Source organism: Laetiporus sulphureus, assembly GCF_001632365.1.
Source record: "Laetiporus sulphureus 93-53 unplaced genomic scaffold LAESUscaffold_15, whole genome shotgun sequence".
Classification (NCBI taxonomy): Eukaryota; Fungi; Basidiomycota; class Agaricomycetes; order Polyporales; family Laetiporaceae; genus Laetiporus; species Laetiporus sulphureus.
In genome coordinates this window covers 326284-343684 of record NW_024468524.1, presented here as the reverse complement: position 1 = coordinate 343684, position 17401 = coordinate 326284, and the positions used below count along the sequence as shown (strand labels likewise).

General features: G+C 48.6%; 6 protein-coding genes across 6 annotated transcripts; 3 read left to right on the top strand and 3 right to left on the bottom strand.

The window, feature by feature from the left end:
- Positions 1-2080: 2080 nt before the first annotated feature.
- LAESUDRAFT_651201 (uncharacterized protein) lies at positions 2081-3042 on the bottom strand (the record flags this gene model as incomplete). Its single annotated transcript, XM_040904290.1, has 3 exons — positions 2081-2531; positions 2582-2859; positions 2899-3042. 3 exons carry the CDS (start codon positions 3040-3042, stop codon positions 2081-2083), a joined length of 873 nt encoding a protein of 290 aa, XP_040765200.1.
- Positions 3043-3226: 184 nt separating this feature from the next.
- On the bottom strand, positions 3227-3778 carry LAESUDRAFT_110504 (uncharacterized protein). Its single transcript, XM_040901202.1, has 2 exons — positions 3572-3778; positions 3227-3515 (listed from the first exon to the last, which is right to left on the bottom strand). Exons 1-2 carry the CDS (start codon positions 3743-3745, stop codon positions 3411-3413), a joined length of 279 nt encoding a protein of 92 aa, XP_040765199.1. The 5' UTR covers positions 3746-3778; the 3' UTR covers positions 3227-3410.
- Positions 3779-4977: 1199 nt separating this feature from the next.
- Positions 4978-5734, bottom strand: LAESUDRAFT_651214 (uncharacterized protein; the record flags this gene model as incomplete). Its single annotated transcript, XM_040904294.1, has 4 exons — positions 4978-5255; positions 5314-5363; positions 5419-5609; positions 5675-5734. 4 exons carry the CDS (start codon positions 5732-5734, stop codon positions 4978-4980), a joined length of 579 nt encoding a protein of 192 aa, XP_040765198.1.
- A 710-nt stretch (positions 5735-6444) lies between these two features.
- On the top strand, positions 6445-8945 carry LAESUDRAFT_724902 (WD40 repeat-like protein). The gene is made up of 8 exons (XM_040908717.1): positions 6445-6672; positions 6746-6925; positions 6978-7064; positions 7113-7394; positions 7455-7946; positions 8001-8220; positions 8276-8345; positions 8400-8945. Exons 1-8 carry the CDS (start codon positions 6581-6583, stop codon positions 8786-8788), a joined length of 1812 nt encoding a protein of 603 aa, XP_040765197.1. The 5' UTR covers positions 6445-6580; the 3' UTR covers positions 8789-8945.
- Positions 8946-10303: 1358 nt separating this feature from the next.
- Positions 10304-10959, top strand: LAESUDRAFT_110446 (uncharacterized protein). Its single transcript, XM_040901201.1, has 2 exons — positions 10304-10424; positions 10487-10959. Exons 1-2 carry the CDS (start codon positions 10349-10351, stop codon positions 10795-10797), a joined length of 387 nt encoding a protein of 128 aa, XP_040765196.1. The 5' UTR covers positions 10304-10348; the 3' UTR covers positions 10798-10959.
- Positions 10759-12228, top strand: LAESUDRAFT_772770 (uncharacterized protein; the record flags this gene model as incomplete). Its single annotated transcript, XM_040913805.1, has 3 exons — positions 10759-11342; positions 11403-11677; positions 11739-12228. Exons 1-3 carry the CDS (start codon positions 11181-11183, stop codon positions 12226-12228), a joined length of 927 nt encoding a protein of 308 aa, XP_040765195.1. The 5' UTR covers positions 10759-11180.
- Positions 12229-17401: the final 5173 nt, after the last annotated feature.

Here is a 17401-nt window from a genome sequence, read left to right as displayed (position 1 = left end):
GTAGCAAATTGAGATCACAAAGGCAAAAAACCTGTCGACATTTGCTAAGCATTTGCCACATGTGCAAATCGCTTCATGTCTGCGGTGAGTGCCTTTACAGACGCGTTCTGTACAACGCGATCACGTGGTGTGTCCGACCAGCGCCAAAGCTTCGAGCGTCGAATTGCCGTCGGCACGTTGAAACTCCGCGTTCCCCACGGGGGGTCTTCCCTTTGGACCTCGAGTTACGATCTCAGCCTGAGTATAAGGAACGAGTGTGTCTTCCTGTACGAAGGCTGATTTATGAGCCTAGTTCGATTAGCATTCAACGCGCGTATATACCAAGTTTCACTCCGTCGGACTCCATTTCCGTGTTGCTATCCAACTTGATATCGACAGCACTGCCTGCATGGCAGTAGTAAGGAATTGATGCATTGCTGCATGTCCTGCAGTTGCTGTCGAAAATCACGATGTCCGGACTGGTGTATAGCTTGGGCACATCGTGGTTCACGTGCACACCATCCATGTTCTTCGCGGTGCCCTTGAGCTTCCCGGGAACGACTTTGCTTAAATAGTTCCTGACGATTCGGAATATGTGGAGGAAGGACACATGCAACTCGGACTCCCGCATGTAGCGTTTGTCCAACATCGTCCACCCCTCCTCACAGTAACTTCTCATGAATGTTGGGATGCTGTGATGGAGGACTTTCTGCTCTGTCCGAGACAGTTGTGCTTTCAGCCAACGCCACAGTATCGGCTCGACATCAGATCTAGCTACGTGCATCCACCCACCAAGCTCAGCACTGAGTTGTGCCTTGAGGAAATCAACCTTGACAACTTGATCGACATGAGAATGAGCAGACGATGTACACATAGGAGATTATGAATGCTGCAGCTGCCAGTGTGACGCTAACCACCCTGGATTATTGGGAGTGTCACGTAAAGTGTTCAACTTGAAGTTGGACACGCGGGTACGCGTACTTTCAATTACGAATAGTACCATCACGTGCCCGCTTTACCTAATATTGTTTCAATTGCATTTATTGTCCCGCACGCAAAACTAAGATCATGAATGAGATATATGGCTCAGTAGTACGGATGGAAAGTGTTCATGCGTACGGAGATATATCTGGTGGAACGGTTATGGTGTGTGCAGTCAGCGCGGTACATTGCAGAGACAGGCCTAGGGAAAAGAAGAGACTTACTTGATGGCTACGCTCATCGCTGTACCTAATATCGGAACGCGAAAGTATGCTGCAGTTTTTCTCTATACCATATCTCACGAGCCACTATGCGTGGTCAATTCATCTCGTCCCCACCTATGATTTGCCTTGCAGGCAATGCACCCTCGTTCCACGCTGGATCATATAACGGGGGCTCAATAACAGGAATCCGTCCTGCATCTTCCTCGCGGATGACGAAGTACGGATCAACAGCTCTTGAGGTCGAACGCTCTGCCAAGTCCGCGGATGTGGCCAACGGCGACGTCGCATGCACTTCGGCCTTCAGGCCCGTACTTCCTGTATCTTGGACTTGGGATGAAGAGGCGGCATCACTTTGGACAGCACTGGTGGACTCAACGTAGCATTTTGTATCTATACCGGTTTTGTCAGGTGGCTGGCGAGAACAAGTGTCAGAAAGGCCGGTGGCTTACAGGGAGAAGGCAAGGAGAGAGGAAGGCCGTGTTCTTGCATCGAGTTCCGGAATTCACGTTCATTTCCTTCGCGAGGGTGGTACACTTCATTTTGATCACAGTACTCGTCATACGGAGAGTCGATGTCAATTTGGCGCCTGCGTCGCTTGTGGCGATAAACAAGGCAAACAATGAGAACAGAGATGGTACAAAGTGTCACCATGCATGCCACCTTCGAAAGCATTAAATCAGTTTGCACAATGAGGATAGGGAGGGGAGATACGCTTACCAAAATACCAGCAATGCTACCTGCGCTGAGGGAGTGAGACATTCGTGATGACTTCAACGAAATGCCAGTCGCGGTTGAGATGGCAGACGCAGACGAAGCTTGAGAGCTTGCTGATGAAGATGTGGAACTACCCAAAAGATACACTCAGTGCGCGGTAGATCGACAGCGGACGAAATTGATTACGCGGGAGGAGCGTCGTAGAGAACGACTTGCGCCACATTCAGTCCAGCCTCTCTGTTGGTCAAATTGATGGTATAATTTTGTGTTCTGTCTAGTCCTGTCGCGAGGAATTTGAGCTCGTTCCGAACCAGCCATGGCAGTGTGGCGTTCAGCTGGAAGGTAGTGTTCGACCACAATGGAGGTGCAGGATCAATGTTCACACTGTATCCACCTTGATCATAACGCAGACTCCCGTAGATGGCAACAGCCACAGCCGTGCTGACATTGAACGAGACCCAAGCGCCCGGCGTACCAGTCTCGATCCGAGGGTAGTTCTCTGTAAGCCCATCGCCGCCATAGTCGTATTCTGCTAACCAGCCGGCCTCACTAGATATAGTGAAGTAGGGATTGACCTCGAGGTCCGAATCTGAACCTGTCACAGCCGATACGTTCCGGGTTTCCAGAGAGGTGCTGTAAGTTATGAGAAGGGATTCCTCCTTTGTACTGCTGCACAAACGTACCCAAGGTCACCCATTCCTACTGTGACTATCACATTCTGTATCGTGACGGGTCCGCTGAGGGCTATCAGTGAAATGGACTGCGGCCCATAGTTCAGTCCTTGTTGGCTATAAAGCAAGCCCCCGGCTGAGCTAGTCCCTTCTCCAAGAACTGTCCCACTTCCCCATGATGTCTGAACTTCATACTGGCTCAAGTTCGCTTGTCCATAAACCCAGACAGCGGTGCCAACCCATTGGATGTCAACCGAAGCACCCTCTAAATAGGTTGTGTATGCATTTGTCTAATTGTCATGTGTTGGCCTCCACGAATTCGCGTCGACGAAGGAGGGCAGACTCACCCGTGCGTCTCCATCAGGATACGTGATGGTCCATGAAGAATCGATGGCGCCGTCCCGATAAGGATTGTACTGGCATAGAGGAGAAAGGTCTGTGAAAGAGACGTTGTACAGTTCGTATGAAGACATGCGGAGCGCTGGCGCACGAAATGGACGAGGAGGAAGAGATGTGCGACATTTTTATGGGAGCGTGCATTAGTGTTGTTGCCCAGAGGAGCTAGGACAAGAGTAGACACGATCAGGCTCTGCTGTATGCGAAATCGCCGGCCATTACTGCTTTCACTATCGATGCCCTCTCTCGTGGAAACCAGATACCTAATACGGATCCATTTCGTTGATTAATCGTGTGGATTGTGGGTAGCTTCCACAATGTCTTAGGCCAATCCATATCGTCGTGATTTTACCAAGGCTCGACGGACGATGTAGCATCCCAAGGGCCCAAAACGCGTTGGATACTCTGCAAAGTTGATATAGTCCACGAATCTCGAGCAACGCAGTCAAATTCTAAATCTTCGGGTAACACGCGGAAGGTACGTACAGTTAAAAACTTTCTCCATGTTAACCGAAGGCAGTGCGTAACCACGCGTCAGGTGCGTGCAGACCTGAAACACAACATATCGGTCCGCGTATTGTTCTACAAAAGACATTATACACACACCATCAGTATGGAGTTCCCCATCTTATGTCCACGGGATACTGACAATAGTGTCAAGTAACTGCAGGATGGTCTGCGCAATTTCAACAAGTAGAGGAGAAAACAAGCGCTCACAGACAACGCGCTCACGTGATGAACGCGTCTTCGCACGCATCCTAGGCCCAATGCAATAGCCATACTGTTGTAATATGCATCGAGAATAAAATACTGAAGATATTGTGTTAGAGAGTGGCTCATAATAACTTTTTGTCCCAAGCAAGATCTGAATTCGTGTACTAAGACACGATGTGGCAAGGGGCGTGTAGCTAGCATATTCTGCTACTGGTCATAGAGCCGCTAGTAAGAGAGCGGCGCAGGAATATGTACGTAAACGAGGATTCTCTTTTCTATCCATACCCCAGCATATCTCTTCCGCGCCACTTCATTCCACGTTATTTGAGCGATGTCTTCCCGTTCGATCCCTCAGACGAATGAGCAGATCCCCAATAACACTCAATGATAATCCAAAAGAACTAACTAGACGTCACGTACATTTCAATGGACGCATAGACTTGGAAAGAGACGTCGTTTCCACGGACGCAGGAATGCGCAAGGCGTACATTGAGGAGGTGGCCTATGATATCGTCGAGAAACAGTGCAACACCCTTTCATAGAGACCAAACCGTCACCCTACGAGTTTTACATTGACGAGTACTATTGCTATAGATCTTGTGAGACAGATACGATACACAGACTGCACTACCACAAATGACCATGCGACACTCACAGCTCCTTCAATGGAATGAAAACAGGAACTCGCAATTGCGTTAGTCGGCCGGGCTACGTCGACTTTCAGCGCCAGCAGGCTCATGATGCGTTCATTAGACGGGAGATTCCTCCTGACGATGAGTACTGTTGGCGTTGGGTCAATGATCCGCTAGCGTATTTGCGTTCTGCACTCAGTGAAAAGAGCAAGTTCGCCCTAGAGATGATGTCGTGGCAACGAGATCGTCCGTTGCATACTCATATCAGATGGGCTGCGTCAGGGCTTGCCGAGGCCAGTATCCATTAGCATCGACGTATATCACTGCTATAGATGGTAAAGGCGCGTACCTATAGCGGAGCCAACCTTCCGCGACAGCCTCAGAAGCTATCCAATTATCTATCCGTATTTGACTCTGCAGATTCCCATCGTGGTATTAATAATAGCAATGGTGTTGAGTAGTTACATCAGAATGAAGAAGACGACAACCAATGATTTCATCATAGCTATTGAGCAGTGGTAGTAATGGTCTGTGAGAATGGACGTCATGGACTGATGGAAATGCGATTGCTCGCTTGCAAGACTCGGGAGTTTTGTCACCAAAGGAGGAGATAGAATTTCAGTAAATCTCTTGGATGATGGTCGATTGCGGAACAAGAGGATAAAATTACTTCTTCTTGGCTGCAACCTCCGCGGCCACACCGATCCTAATGAGCTTCAAGACACGGAAGCCCATGTCGATCGCCATCAGGAGAGGTACGATCAAGAACGGGACATAGCTCATGAGGAGATTGGCTCTCTGCTCTGCGGTGACGGATACGACCTTGGCAGCGAGCGTCTCTGCAGAGGTGATGGGTGTACTGAGAATGACTGCCAGGCAGGGCATCGTGGTTGTGACCGACGATGCAGCATAGATGAGCAGGAGAACATAGATGGATTGGGAACCTGCGCGAGATAATGATTATAGCTGGGCGTGACCACACGCTATGATCTGATTACTCACCTTTCCAAAGTCCACGCATGCCCAACAGGAAGATTGGAAGCTGGAAGAATCTAGGAGCTGTGATTAGACGACATTTACGCACGTAGCTCATGTTTTGCCACGTACGCTTCCATCCACACAAACGTCTCGAACCAGATAAACTTGTCGGTCTTTCCAAAATAGCCCATCACCCCGCCGATCAAAGGGTCATTATAAGTAGACAAATAGTAATTTGTTATCTCTTTCATGAACGCCGGAATTAGATGCGCCGGATAGATAGCCTGAAGATCCATGATGATCGTTGCTAAAGTGTGCATCTGCCAAGCTCATGGACATAAGCCCGTTATTCTGTGCGGTTCAATTCGCGCTAAAGCACACGCACGAGGAAGAATGAGAAGTAGACTAGGTCCAGAGGGCGCGATAGCAGAGACTTCTGAGCCATTGCGAGGCAGCCACGTTTTCGTGACACGAAGAAAGACAATGGAGGTCGTGGTTTCGAGCGACGAGAACGTTAAACTTTAGCCTAGCGGCAGCCTTTTGTATGTTGCCAACACCGGAGACATGGAGCCATTTTCCACCATGTAATATGCATTACAAATGGGAACTGGTATTTTACCTTTGCAAAAAGGATTCGTCTCCATCACAATTGGCATTTCATATTCCAAATTTAGGACTTGACATACCATTATGGCAAATCAGTATTATATATTCTATCTATTTTGAGGGTACATAATTTCAAACACTGCACAAGAACTATGCCAGTGTAGAGTATCCAGACACAAATTAGCTCATTGGCCCTCACACTGAAGCATATAGTGGTATATTTGTAGCAGAGCCATATACTCTGTGCATTATTTTATGGTTGCCCCCAGCCATAGACAAAATAAGTCAACTCGGATTTGCGATGGTGACAACCCAAGTTACAAATTCAAAATATATAACGGTAATTACAATTGCACCAGATCCTTTTCACAAAGGTAAAATACCAGTTCATATTTGTCACACATATTACACGGTGACAAATGCCTCCATGTCTCCAGTGCAACTTGGCAAGAGTGATACGATCCATGATTGATGCGCCGGGAAGCCCACGGCCAGCGCTAAACGCGATGGGTCACAGATGAGTCACCATGCATCACGCGTCTGTCACACTAACGAGCGTGTTTTCGTTTCGCAGGATCATATGTAGACTTAACATCTAAATTGCACCTTTATGACCGCCTCCGTCGAGTACTACTGGCTGAATCTTTTGATAAGCTACTTATCTTGTTCTCTCTGAGCTGCCGAAATGTCTTTCCCTCATACTCATCTGCTGCTCTCCCCATCTCGCCCTCTGGCGGTCGTCCTCTCTGGACCACACATCCAAGTGGTTGACACCCAGTAAGTAATGTGCCTTTATGCTCCCTGCACACCTTCTGACCGGCTGACCTCAGAGGATCCTTGTTTTCCCCAGAAACGGCTCCGTGTTACATTCCACGGTGAACTTGGATGAAGCCACAAAAGCGTCAGTATTGAAATCGGGAGGCATACGCTGCAGTGCTGTCAATGACACATTCACACATTTGGTGACTGCCGGAGATGAGAAAAAGCTGAAAGTCTGGAAATTGGATGGGCTGGAGCTACTAAACGCGCGGTGCGTAATTCTTATATTTTTCAATGTCAACATCTAACGGACTCTTCATCAGAGAACTCCCCAAAAAGCCGACCACCATTCACTTTATACGCGACGGTCAAACCATCCTTGTCTCCGACAAGTTCGGCGACATCTTCAGGTATGCCTCACAGACCATCCGGGTAAACTTCGTCTCACCGTCCCATAGCTATCCCCTTCATCCCCTACCAAAGCTTTCTGAACCATCAACAACGCAGACCGAGTCAGCTATATCTACCCCAGAGCCAGGTAGCTCTAAGCGCAGTGCTCTCACTTCACATGAAAACCCCTCCGATGGCAAGCTCATCCTCGGGCACGTCTCATTGCTCACCGACTTCTTGCTAACCCCGGACGAGAGATTCATCATCACTGCTGACCGGGATGAGCACATCCGCGTGAGCTGGTATCCGCAGGGATACGTGATCGAGAGCTACTGTCTGGGACACGAGAAGTATGTCCCAAGCTTTATACAATCCCGCTGTTCTTGACATTCCTGCTACTTTCCGGTCAGGTACGTCTCGGCTCTTCATCTTCCTCCGTTCGCACCATCGATGCTCGTCTCTGGTGGGGGCGATCTGACGATCAACCTCTGGGATTGGCTGTCTGGCGAGCCTATTTCCGAGATTCCTGTTCTCGAGACGGTCGAGCCTTACATCAAGGTGAAGGCAAAGAAGAGAAGATGGGGAGGAGACGAGGATCAGGGGGGAGGAGATGGCGAGGGCGAAAACAGTACGGTGAGACGGAGGAAGAGGGGCAGGAAGGGAAGGGACAGGCGAAGAGCTGAGAAGGGCGCGACGGGGACTGAGGAATCAGCAGGGGCGGAAGGGATGCTGGACGCTCAAGAAGACGCGGAGATGGAGGGAGACCAAGCGGAAGATTTGAGTGAGAAGCGTGCTGTAGCTCAGGGGAACGCCGACAACGAGAAAACGGTGTTGGTTGTTCACAAGATAGACTCTCTTGACTTCGGCGAGCGTGGCCGCTTCCTCGTCTTCAATGTTCTTGGGTAAACTCCAGCTTGTCTCGAATTCTTTAAGATGACGCTGATTGAGCGTTGCAGAGCGACTGCACTCTTCTATTGCTCCTTCCCTCAGGCAACAGGTGCAACTTCGCCACCACCAGTGCGGGCTTTCGATTTCCGTCGACCTGTGCTCGACTTCACGGTTGGCCCGAATGACACGACGTGGGTGTTGCTGGACCCGGAGAGTGATACGGATAGACAAGAAGAGAACGAAGAACAGGTGCCACTCGCTGCGTTGTTGTCCTGGACTTCTGGAGAGGTTAGTACCTCGCCTGTTTCTATTCGGTTGGAGTTCGCTGATTAGTGCATCTCAGCCTGTGAGAGTTCCCGCTCAGCAGGCACCCGCTCTCCTTTCTTGCCTCCAGACGGCATGCGCGATACCAGGTATGATTATTTTATTTATATTCAAGACGGGAGACGTTGAAGTGCCTCTCTCAGCAACCGCCGCGGACCGGAAGGCCCTCGACCTGTATTCGGCACTCTCCTCCCTGCCGAAAAACGTCGACCCGGAACACGACCCGTTCAAGGGAGATTTTGAGGGCACGCCAGAGCCCACCTCGCAGTCGCAGCTGAAGGACAAGGGCAAAGGCAAGCAGAATAAAGAGGGCGAGCTGACGCAACGCGAGCAGGCGCGTTTGAGGAAGAAGATGGCATTGGCGGCGAAGCTGCAGGAGCAAGCACAAGTGCAGACGGTCCTCGGGAAACGGGACGCTACGGCATTGGGCGAAACGGAGGAGGAAAGGGAGATTAAGAGGGCGAGAGAAGAGAAGGGCGATGGGGACGTAGAGACTGTCGCTGGCGATGCGGATGCCATGGACGTCTCATGATTGCCTTGCATAATGAGCTAGATTGCCATGTTTTTGGCTGGTGAAAACGTTCTAGGGTGCTGCTGGACAGGATGAGATTTGATTGTTCTCGGAGTGCTTGGATCTCGCTACCCCGATCTTGCCTACAGTAAAGTCAGATAGAGGTCACAAAGTCACAAACTCTACGCGTGCCTCGGTTGACCGGAAGGCGACCGACTCTTGCCGCAAGCAATTCTCCCGCGTACAGAGCTGTTGGTGGGAGCGGAAACGTACGGTCACCAGTGCCTGTATGATGACGCATCTGAAGCTATCACCCGAATTCTTTTGGCCTACATAAAACATATACGAAGGTCGTCGGCTGTGGTCCCTCATGCTCAAGATGGTAGAGAAATAATATCGCCAGACGTTGAATGAGAAATATAATATAAAGAAATAACTTTTTACATGGACAATTAGTCTAGGGGTCATTGTCACCGCTGCATGTCACGTGTTCGGAGGTTCGAATCTCGAGCTCACCCAACATTATACCTTTTCTTTTTTATAGCTTTTTCCGACTATTCTTTCTCGCCTCGTGCATCCTCTCCGTCCTCCGCATTTGCCCACCTCATACTTTTTTGTGTAATTACTTTGCAGTAGTCACAATCCGCTGTATGGTAGCAGGGTATAATTCCTACTTAAATAAAAACTGCAAAAAATAAACTCATGTGTTTTCCAGTAGGCACCACCATACACGGCAGACATGATGAGATTTATCAGTGTGAAAAATAGTGTGGGAATGTTGGCTGATGTCTTACATTTGTGGCAAAGGTTTGCCAATATAGTATTTAAATGGCAAATAGTGCACATTCGCAGCCAAAGTGAAACATTTTCGACATGAAGTGCCGTGGTTGCAAATATTTGTCACATGTGTAAGAAATCAGTCGACATTTACACACAATCTTACTCGTTGATAAATCGCACCATGTCTGCCGTGATATTTCACAGCCACAGCCATCAAATGTTCCCAGTTTACATGGTTTTGCTATGCACAGCTGGATACATAGAGGAATTAATCATTGATTGCTTCTAGCTGACAGGAGGTCCCACTGGCTTCGTAGATTTGCATGGGCTTTCAGCTGAGGTGACTGGCACTAGCAGAGTCTGACTGGCTATCTGAGATATCACCATCGCGGAAAGTAATTTCGGCGCGAAATATCTCTCTTTGTCAAAAAGACACAGTCACTATCCAGACATTCAAGTTGATTTTCAACTTGTGTGTTCCCAGGGTTGCAACAAAATCACTAAGATGTGTTGTCACCTAGCAGTCTGACTAAAGAGCTGTATAGTTTAAGGGTCCAGCGTATGGCAAACAAAAAGTGAGGCAAACAGTGGCAGGCAATGAGAAGAGCTTCCGCTCTGACTCCGAGCCACCACGCATCTAGATCGCCGGAGCGATTACACTTGTGAGTGACCACGTGCGCCACCCCATTATTTCTCAACTCGTTACATTTCCAGCATGATGCAAGCCGCCCGCGGCGTGCTGCTTTGCTCCGGTCTGCTGCTTCCAACTAGCAGTAGCTCCGCGATCGCGATGCAGTTGCAATGAGGCGGCGCGCTCGATACCATTGTTTTTTTTTGCTCTCGCACGCCCTCATCCTCGTTGGAGATCATGAAACAGGTACGCGAGCTGTCAAGCAGAGTTACAAGGAAGCGTCGTTTGCGATGATACTTCCGTGACAGGAAACTGTATCGACATCGAGGAAGACCGAGGACGCGTCACCCTCCAGGCGACGGAGGATATATTAGTAGAGCACGGCTCATGCTCTCTGCTCAAGCTTGCCCAATTATCACAGAACAGAAAATCTGTGACTGAGGCGTCCGGGCTGCGGAATGTAGCAATTCCACTCCTAAAAATGTGTTGCCGCGTGGCGACCTCTTACAGGCACACGAGCCTGTCGCTGTCAAAAAATGTGAAGAAGTGTGAGCAGAGTACTTTCTTACAGACGAGGCATGTCGCTGTCGGTCAGGTCGGTCAGGCCGGCCACACATAATGTGTCCACACGCTAATGGCTATATATCTATCCATGCGTTGTGGCGCGGATAGGCGACCAATCACATACGTGATTATAATATCTATGCTGTATTTCAACAAACGGATCGGTCGCGATGCAACGTCTTGCCCTCCCCTCACCCCCTCACCCCCACCTGTCTGCGTTTCCATTATGCCCGGCGGGTCCTTGTTCCGCATATATACACGCCACACATCTTCCATGGGGTGAATTCTATATCATCAAACCCCGCTGTTCGGCTCGTCCCGTATGTCCTTTCTTCGTCTGCACCCACATCTTCGTTCAGCTTGCCGGCGAGCGATCTAGAATACGACCGTCTCCACCGAGACTCCACACGATCTTTTGTTTTCACGAATTTATGAAACATGTCTCTTGCTCTCGCCCTGTACAATTTCTCTTTAACAGATCAGTCTCCTCTTCTACAATACCGTCCGTTCCGCGATGGACCGCTTGAAACCTCTTGGAACGTTTCGTACTCCGCGAACACCAACCTGGCTTGGGAGCCGGGCGACTATCCCGACGCATTCGTGAGTCTTCCGCACATCCTGGGATACTATCTCCTGAGCAAGACGTCGCTTATCGCACAGGTCAGCTCGTACACGACGCAACTGGTCGGTGCATCTGTCGAGCTCGAGTGGACGGGTACTGCGATATGGTTCTATGGCCTCGCTGATCCAGCTGCATATGATGTGCAGCTCGACGGCAGCAGCGCTATCGCTGGAGCGGGCACAAACTCGTCCGATGGAACGCTCTTCAGTTTGACGGACTTGGAATATGGACTGCATTCGGTGACGCTCACGGTTGTGAAGGCGCCGGTCACGGTATTGGGAGCAACGATAACAGTCGGACTGGGTGAGACCGGGTTCGTTGCAGTTTATACGGTCCAAACGCTTGTGGCCGCTGACGCAGCCTTTATTGTACAGTTCCATCCTGGAGACGCGCAACATCTCGGCAGTGACAAACAACATACCGCCTACTGCAAATCCCATGTTTTCGTCCAACGGCGATTATTGGACTGTCAACAGCTCCTATGCCTACGACAATACTACCGAGTCTTATCCACGTGTGGTCACTGATATGCAGAGCGCCTCCCTCACGTTTCTGCTCAACTCGACCGTGGGTTTTGCGATACTTGGCAGCTGCGATTATGATCACGGCGCGTACAACGTTACTTTGGATCCACCCCCTCCAGACGGCTTCGTGGGGAGTATGCAATACAATGCATCTTCTCATTGGATCGCACTGAATGAGATCAAGTATCTGGCGACCGGGATGGATAGGACGCAGAACTATACGGTTACCGTCACCAACATGCAGAAAGCCGTGTTTGACCTCGCTCAAGTCATGCTTTTTGATGCCGTCCCTCCGTATGTAAATTCTGTCCACTCTCAGCCCCGTAGCAACGCGTGTTGACGTTTCGATAGGTCTCCTACTCCTACACCGTCCGTGCTTCATTCCGGTTTTATGACCGCACCAGCTCCATCGTCCATCTCGGCTACAACCTCTACGACCAGTTCTTCTGCGAAGCCATCTGAACTGCCATCACAGTCGCGACCTTCGGGTGCAGGAACGATGGTCGGCATTGCGGTTCGTCTCAAGCATATCACGTTAGCTAAGTGACTGACGCCCCGATAGGTAGGAGCAGCGTTGGCTGCGTGCGCAGTAATTGTCGCTCTCTTCTTCCTTATTCGCCGGCGTGAGCGCCGCCGGGGCACTCGGCCCATTGATTTACTACAATCTCGAATCAGCGACTTTCCTCTCTCTCCCCGACAGTTAACTTCGCCAACTGCCCAAAGCGATCGACACTTGGCACCGGATTATAGTCCAGATCCTTGTAAGTGGTCTTCGGCGACTGAGATTACGTGAGCTATCTCATCCTTCGTATGTAATGACATACCTTTCCAGACTTAAAAGCGTACATGATGCCCCCTCTTCCCGTCCATCGCGCCACCGGGCTCTCGCGATCCCCGAACATTGCGCAGTTCAGGCAACGTGCGGCGTCCACGCCGACGCTCTTCGGTCGCTCTCCTGGCTCGCACGAGCGTGACGCAGGCCATATGACTTTGACACGACCGCCTCTGTACGATTCTGCTTGGAGGGAGTCCTCATTGACTCTGCATCCTCATAATGCGGTGTAGAGATTTTTGCTCGTTTGGATATTACGAACACTTCTTCGACTGCCTGTGTATCCTAGTGTCCCGTCTAACTGTGTATTAATGTTTTGCAAATGCGGACAATTTTCTTAAATGAGCTCGAACGTATGTCACTGCACAGCACAGCGCAGACGGACGTGAAGATATTTTGTTTTCGTGAATTTCGCACCACTACGCCCTAATCGGGCGACTTTACGTCCCGAAAAAGCAGTTAGTCACAATCTAATCGCATCATGCAAATTGTGACTGAGTCACTCTGACGCGATCACGTGCGCCAGCACGCGCCCTCGAGAGTCGGCACTGCCCAGCATACACTTGGGTGGAGTTGGCGCAGCAGCGCCGGTTCCAAATAACAGTTCAGAAGACAAATTATGTACATAGGAAGTATACAAAGCATGCAGAGTAGAGAAATTGAGCATCCATCTGTTGAAGAGTGGTGGAAAAAGTGATGGGCCTCTGGAAACCATGTTACAGAGATGATGGTGCACAGAGACAATCAGGAGCATAATAAATCTCACAGGGCAGATTGCTCAGGGTTCGAACAGAAATCATACTAAAAAAGAGATAAATGGATGTGGCCAGTGAAAGCACCAGGGAAGATGGGTGGTTCAATGGTCTAAAACATAGAATAAAATGGTGGCATCTCTGTCATGTGCATGGAGCAAATCTACGGAAGTGGGGGTGGTGGATTCTAGATTGGCACGACTGACCAGTTTCTCTACCATCGTGGTACCACACACTGCCATCAATAACAATGAACCGGCAGGTGAAGTGGAACCCCCCAGCATAGACGAATCCTGCCAGTGAGTAGTTAGTGTCTCCACGATCAGTTGTTAGCACGCACTTTTTCTCTATTTGAAGCACTGGCTGGCTAGGTGTCGATTCCAGCTACACTTCCAGAGCAAAAACAGCAGGAGGTGATGAATCATGATGCAACTCTCAGTGTTCCCATGACAAGCTTCACAACAAGAACCACATCATGCACGGAAGAGAGTGTGCATGCATTGAAATGTGGTCTGCATCGATGGTCATGGTTCCACATCAGCTGAATGAAACAGATTGATGTTGAATGAGATGTTCGCAATTGGTTTGAGCCTATGACTGAAAGGGTGATTTCTGGGCACATAAGGCATGTAGACACTAATGAGCAGGTAGTCGAATTGACAGTGTAAAGATGTTCCATGAGGTCAGATGCTGTGCACCTGACAGAGCCAGAGCGAAGAAAAGTATGCAGCTTAAGACATGAGAGATGATCGCGGAGAGCATTTTGTGCTAGTTCCGGGAAGCAACAATCACAGGAGACATGGTGCCATTTTCAAGCATGTAATATGCTGAGCAAATGATAACTAGATAGTCAGATTCTATTTCATTATTTGCACTGGTCGCAATTTGTGTAGCAAAATTAACATCGGAGACCATACATGAGATCGAGCAAAATCTTACAGGGCAAATTCAAACTTTGCAGAATGTGTGTAGTCACAAATATGGAAATATAATTGGCAACCTCTGCCAATCTGTTATGTTGAATGTTTTGCGAGAAGTATGAGACCCTCAAACTATGGTTTGTCATATACCACAGTTTCATTGTGGCTATCATATTCTAGATTTGTGGCAGCACATGTAACATTCACTTATTATGGTTGAAGGTTGACTATCTAATTAGCTGTCCATGCTCAAAAATACCTCCATGTCTCCCATGAATCAGCTGCACACATTCGAAAGCTGATCTCAACATGCTGCAGCAGGGCACTGGCTGATGCAATGTGGGAAAAACACTGTCCACCTTTGTCAGCATATATGTTCCACAGGATGGTCAACATTGAATCGCAAGCGTAACTCCAATTTGTCACAGTATTAGGTGGCACCTTTCTTTTTGCACCATTAAAGTCATCATTTGGCAACCACAAGTGGTTATTCAGATGCCAACCTTCATATTGGTCTCTATCACAAACTTAGGACGCAGAGCGCTGACTAAGCCTATGACCTTATGATCAAACACTTACTGACTGTTGTCGACGTAAGGATGGACACAAAGATGATCAAGGTAAAGCAGTGCCTTGCAAGTGGGCACTGGTAACACTGTATGGATAGGCGTAGCAGAGATGAGAATAAGTCTGGGGGACTTATGCGTCTCAGAGCTCTGGCTTATATACATGAACGGAGGGACCCTTGGTACCCTGATCCCCCAGAACTGCTAGCTAATGGACATTGTCTGATTGGTTACCACTACCTGTCAGACTATGTGTGTCATGCATGCCGAACCTCCGAACTACTTAGTAAGACCATGGGAATGGTATTGCCTGTAATGGCTACATCTCCGGTGGCGTGGTATCTATCTACCTCATGCATGTGAACTAATATCCCCTTAAGGACATATCTCCGGTGGCGTGTATCCCCTTCGTTGAATTCTTCCGGAGTCTGACCGTTGCTTCTAGGTGGGATGATATTACTGTATAAGTTAGGCTTACCTAATACCAGCGCTACTTGTCACATGTGTGGATATCACGTGATATGTCACGTGACTAGACCTGGACCTTCGGGGCATCTAGGACTGTTAGTACTTGACGTACTGGTTTGTTCCTTTCTGAACAGCCTAGCGCTGATGTCAAATGATGTCTTGGTCACGTGCAGAGGTGAAAACGTGAAAATCTGTGACAGTACCCCCCCTTCTAGACAGTTCGTTCTGAATCTGGCTTTTTGCGTGGTTTCTGGAAGTAATTATCACCTGTTGAACCAAATCCACGGTGACCTCGGGCTGAGGGTTTGAGGTAATCAACCAGTGAAACGACAGGGGTGATAATATGTTCAATGATAAGTTGAGCGACTTGATTGCCCAAATTGACTGTGAAGTCATCATTTGTATTATTGATTAGCAAAATCTTGATTTCGCCTGTGTATCCTCTGTCGATAACACCAGCACCTACGTCGATGCCTTTGACAGCTAACCCACTTCGTGGTGCAATTCGACCATAGGTCCCTCGAGGTGTTGTAAAGTGAAGCCCTGTGGATACCAATCCTCTTGAGTGTGCTCGGATGGTTGTTGGTTCTGATGTGGCTAAATCCATTCCAGCATCGTCTTCATGGGCATATTTTGGTGCGTGTGCATTTGGATTGTCTAATGTAATTTGAAGATCTCTAGAATGATCCCAATCATCTCTATCTTGATCGTATATCTGAATGGTATCAGTGGCGGGGTCGTAGACTTGACGTGTTCTCCTGGGTGGAAAAACACCATCGACTGGAGTTGTATCAATGAGAGATATTGGTTGAGGTGTGTCAGGATATTTTCTGTGAAATTCCTTGATGAGACGCGGAGATTTCTTCAAATTTGCTGCGGGTTCCCAAGTTTCTTCGGCTTTAGAATAACCCTTCCAATGCACCAAATATTGAAGTTTGCCACGAATGACACAAGAGTCGACTATGTATTCGACTTCCCATTCTTCGCCAGTCTTCTTCTTGATAGGAGGACGGGGTCTGAGAGTGCGGTCTGGTATTTCATCTTTGTGGTAGAGCGTGAGCTTGGACACATGAAAAACTGGATGAACGCCATATTGTCGCAGCATTTTGAGTCTATATGTGACTGGTCCTAGTTTTTCTACGATTTTGAAGGGTCCATCTCTCCGTTGTGCCAATTTGGCTCCCGATGTCTGCCAATCTCTAGTGGAAAGTAATACTTGATCTCCAACTTTGAAAGGTGCGGGTCGTACGGATTGATCGTAGTACCACTTCATGTGCTCAGCTGCCAATAGAATGGCTGCTTTTGCTTGCTCTTGCGCTTCTACTCGTGCCTGCATTATGGGATCTAGCGTATTATGCTTTATAGGGTCCATTATTGTTGGTTCTGCACGTGGATGTCTACCGTATTTGACAAAGAATGGTGAATTCTTAGTGGTTTCAGAAGCCTGATTGTTATAGGTGAATTCGGCAGTTGGAAGTAAAGTACTCCAGTCTTCCACGCGTTTATCCATATAAATACGAAGATATTGCTCTAGCGACTGATTTGTTCTTTCAGTTTGACCATCGGTCTCCGGATGATATGTGGACGACATTGTTGATTGTATCCCAAGGAGCTTGCATACTTCTTGGAATAATGCGCTTGCAAACTGAGTACCTCTATCCGAGATAATCTGTCTCGGAAGACCATGCTGTGTCCATACCCTCTCATAGAAAGTACAGGCAAGGTCTGATGCTGAGAACTCATTGGTGATTGCAAAGAAATGCGCTCGTTTGGTCAAATGATCGACAACTACCATAATTGCGTTGAATCCATGGGATTCTGGTAATTGAGTGATTAAGTCGACAGAGACAATTTCCCAAGGTTCTGTTGGAACCTCATTTGGCTGTAATTCTCCGTATTTTGGCTGATTGATGTTCTTGTTGCGTTGACAAAGGTCGCAAGAACCAACATACTTTTTGACGTAAGTGGACATTCC

Excerpts from the sequence above, each read along its gene's own strand:
- LAESUDRAFT_724902 (XM_040908717.1), top strand. The coding sequence starts at position 6,581 with ATGTCTTTCCCTCATACTCATCTGCTGCTCTCCCCATCTCGCCCTCTG. Across the intron at positions 7,065-7,112 it reads AAGTTCGGCGACATCTTCAG|CTATCCCCTTCATCCCCTAC; the intron begins GTATGCCTCACA and ends ACCGTCCCATAG. Across the intron at positions 8,221-8,275 it reads TGTCCTGGACTTCTGGAGAG|CCTGTGAGAGTTCCCGCTCA; the intron begins GTTAGTACCTCG and ends AGTGCATCTCAG.
- LAESUDRAFT_110504 (XM_040901202.1), bottom strand. The coding sequence starts at position 3,745 with ATGGCTATTGCATTGGGCCTAGGATGCGTGCGAAGACGCGTTCATCAC. Across the intron at positions 3,516-3,571 it reads TGGGGAACTCCATACTGATG|GTCTGCACGCACCTGACGCG; the intron begins GTGTGTGTATAA and ends GTTGTGTTTCAG.
- LAESUDRAFT_110446 (XM_040901201.1), top strand. The coding sequence starts at position 10,349 with ATGAGGCGGCGCGCTCGATACCATTGTTTTTTTTTGCTCTCGCACGCC. Across the intron at positions 10,425-10,486 it reads CGTTGGAGATCATGAAACAG|GAAACTGTATCGACATCGAG; the intron begins GTACGCGAGCTG and ends CTTCCGTGACAG.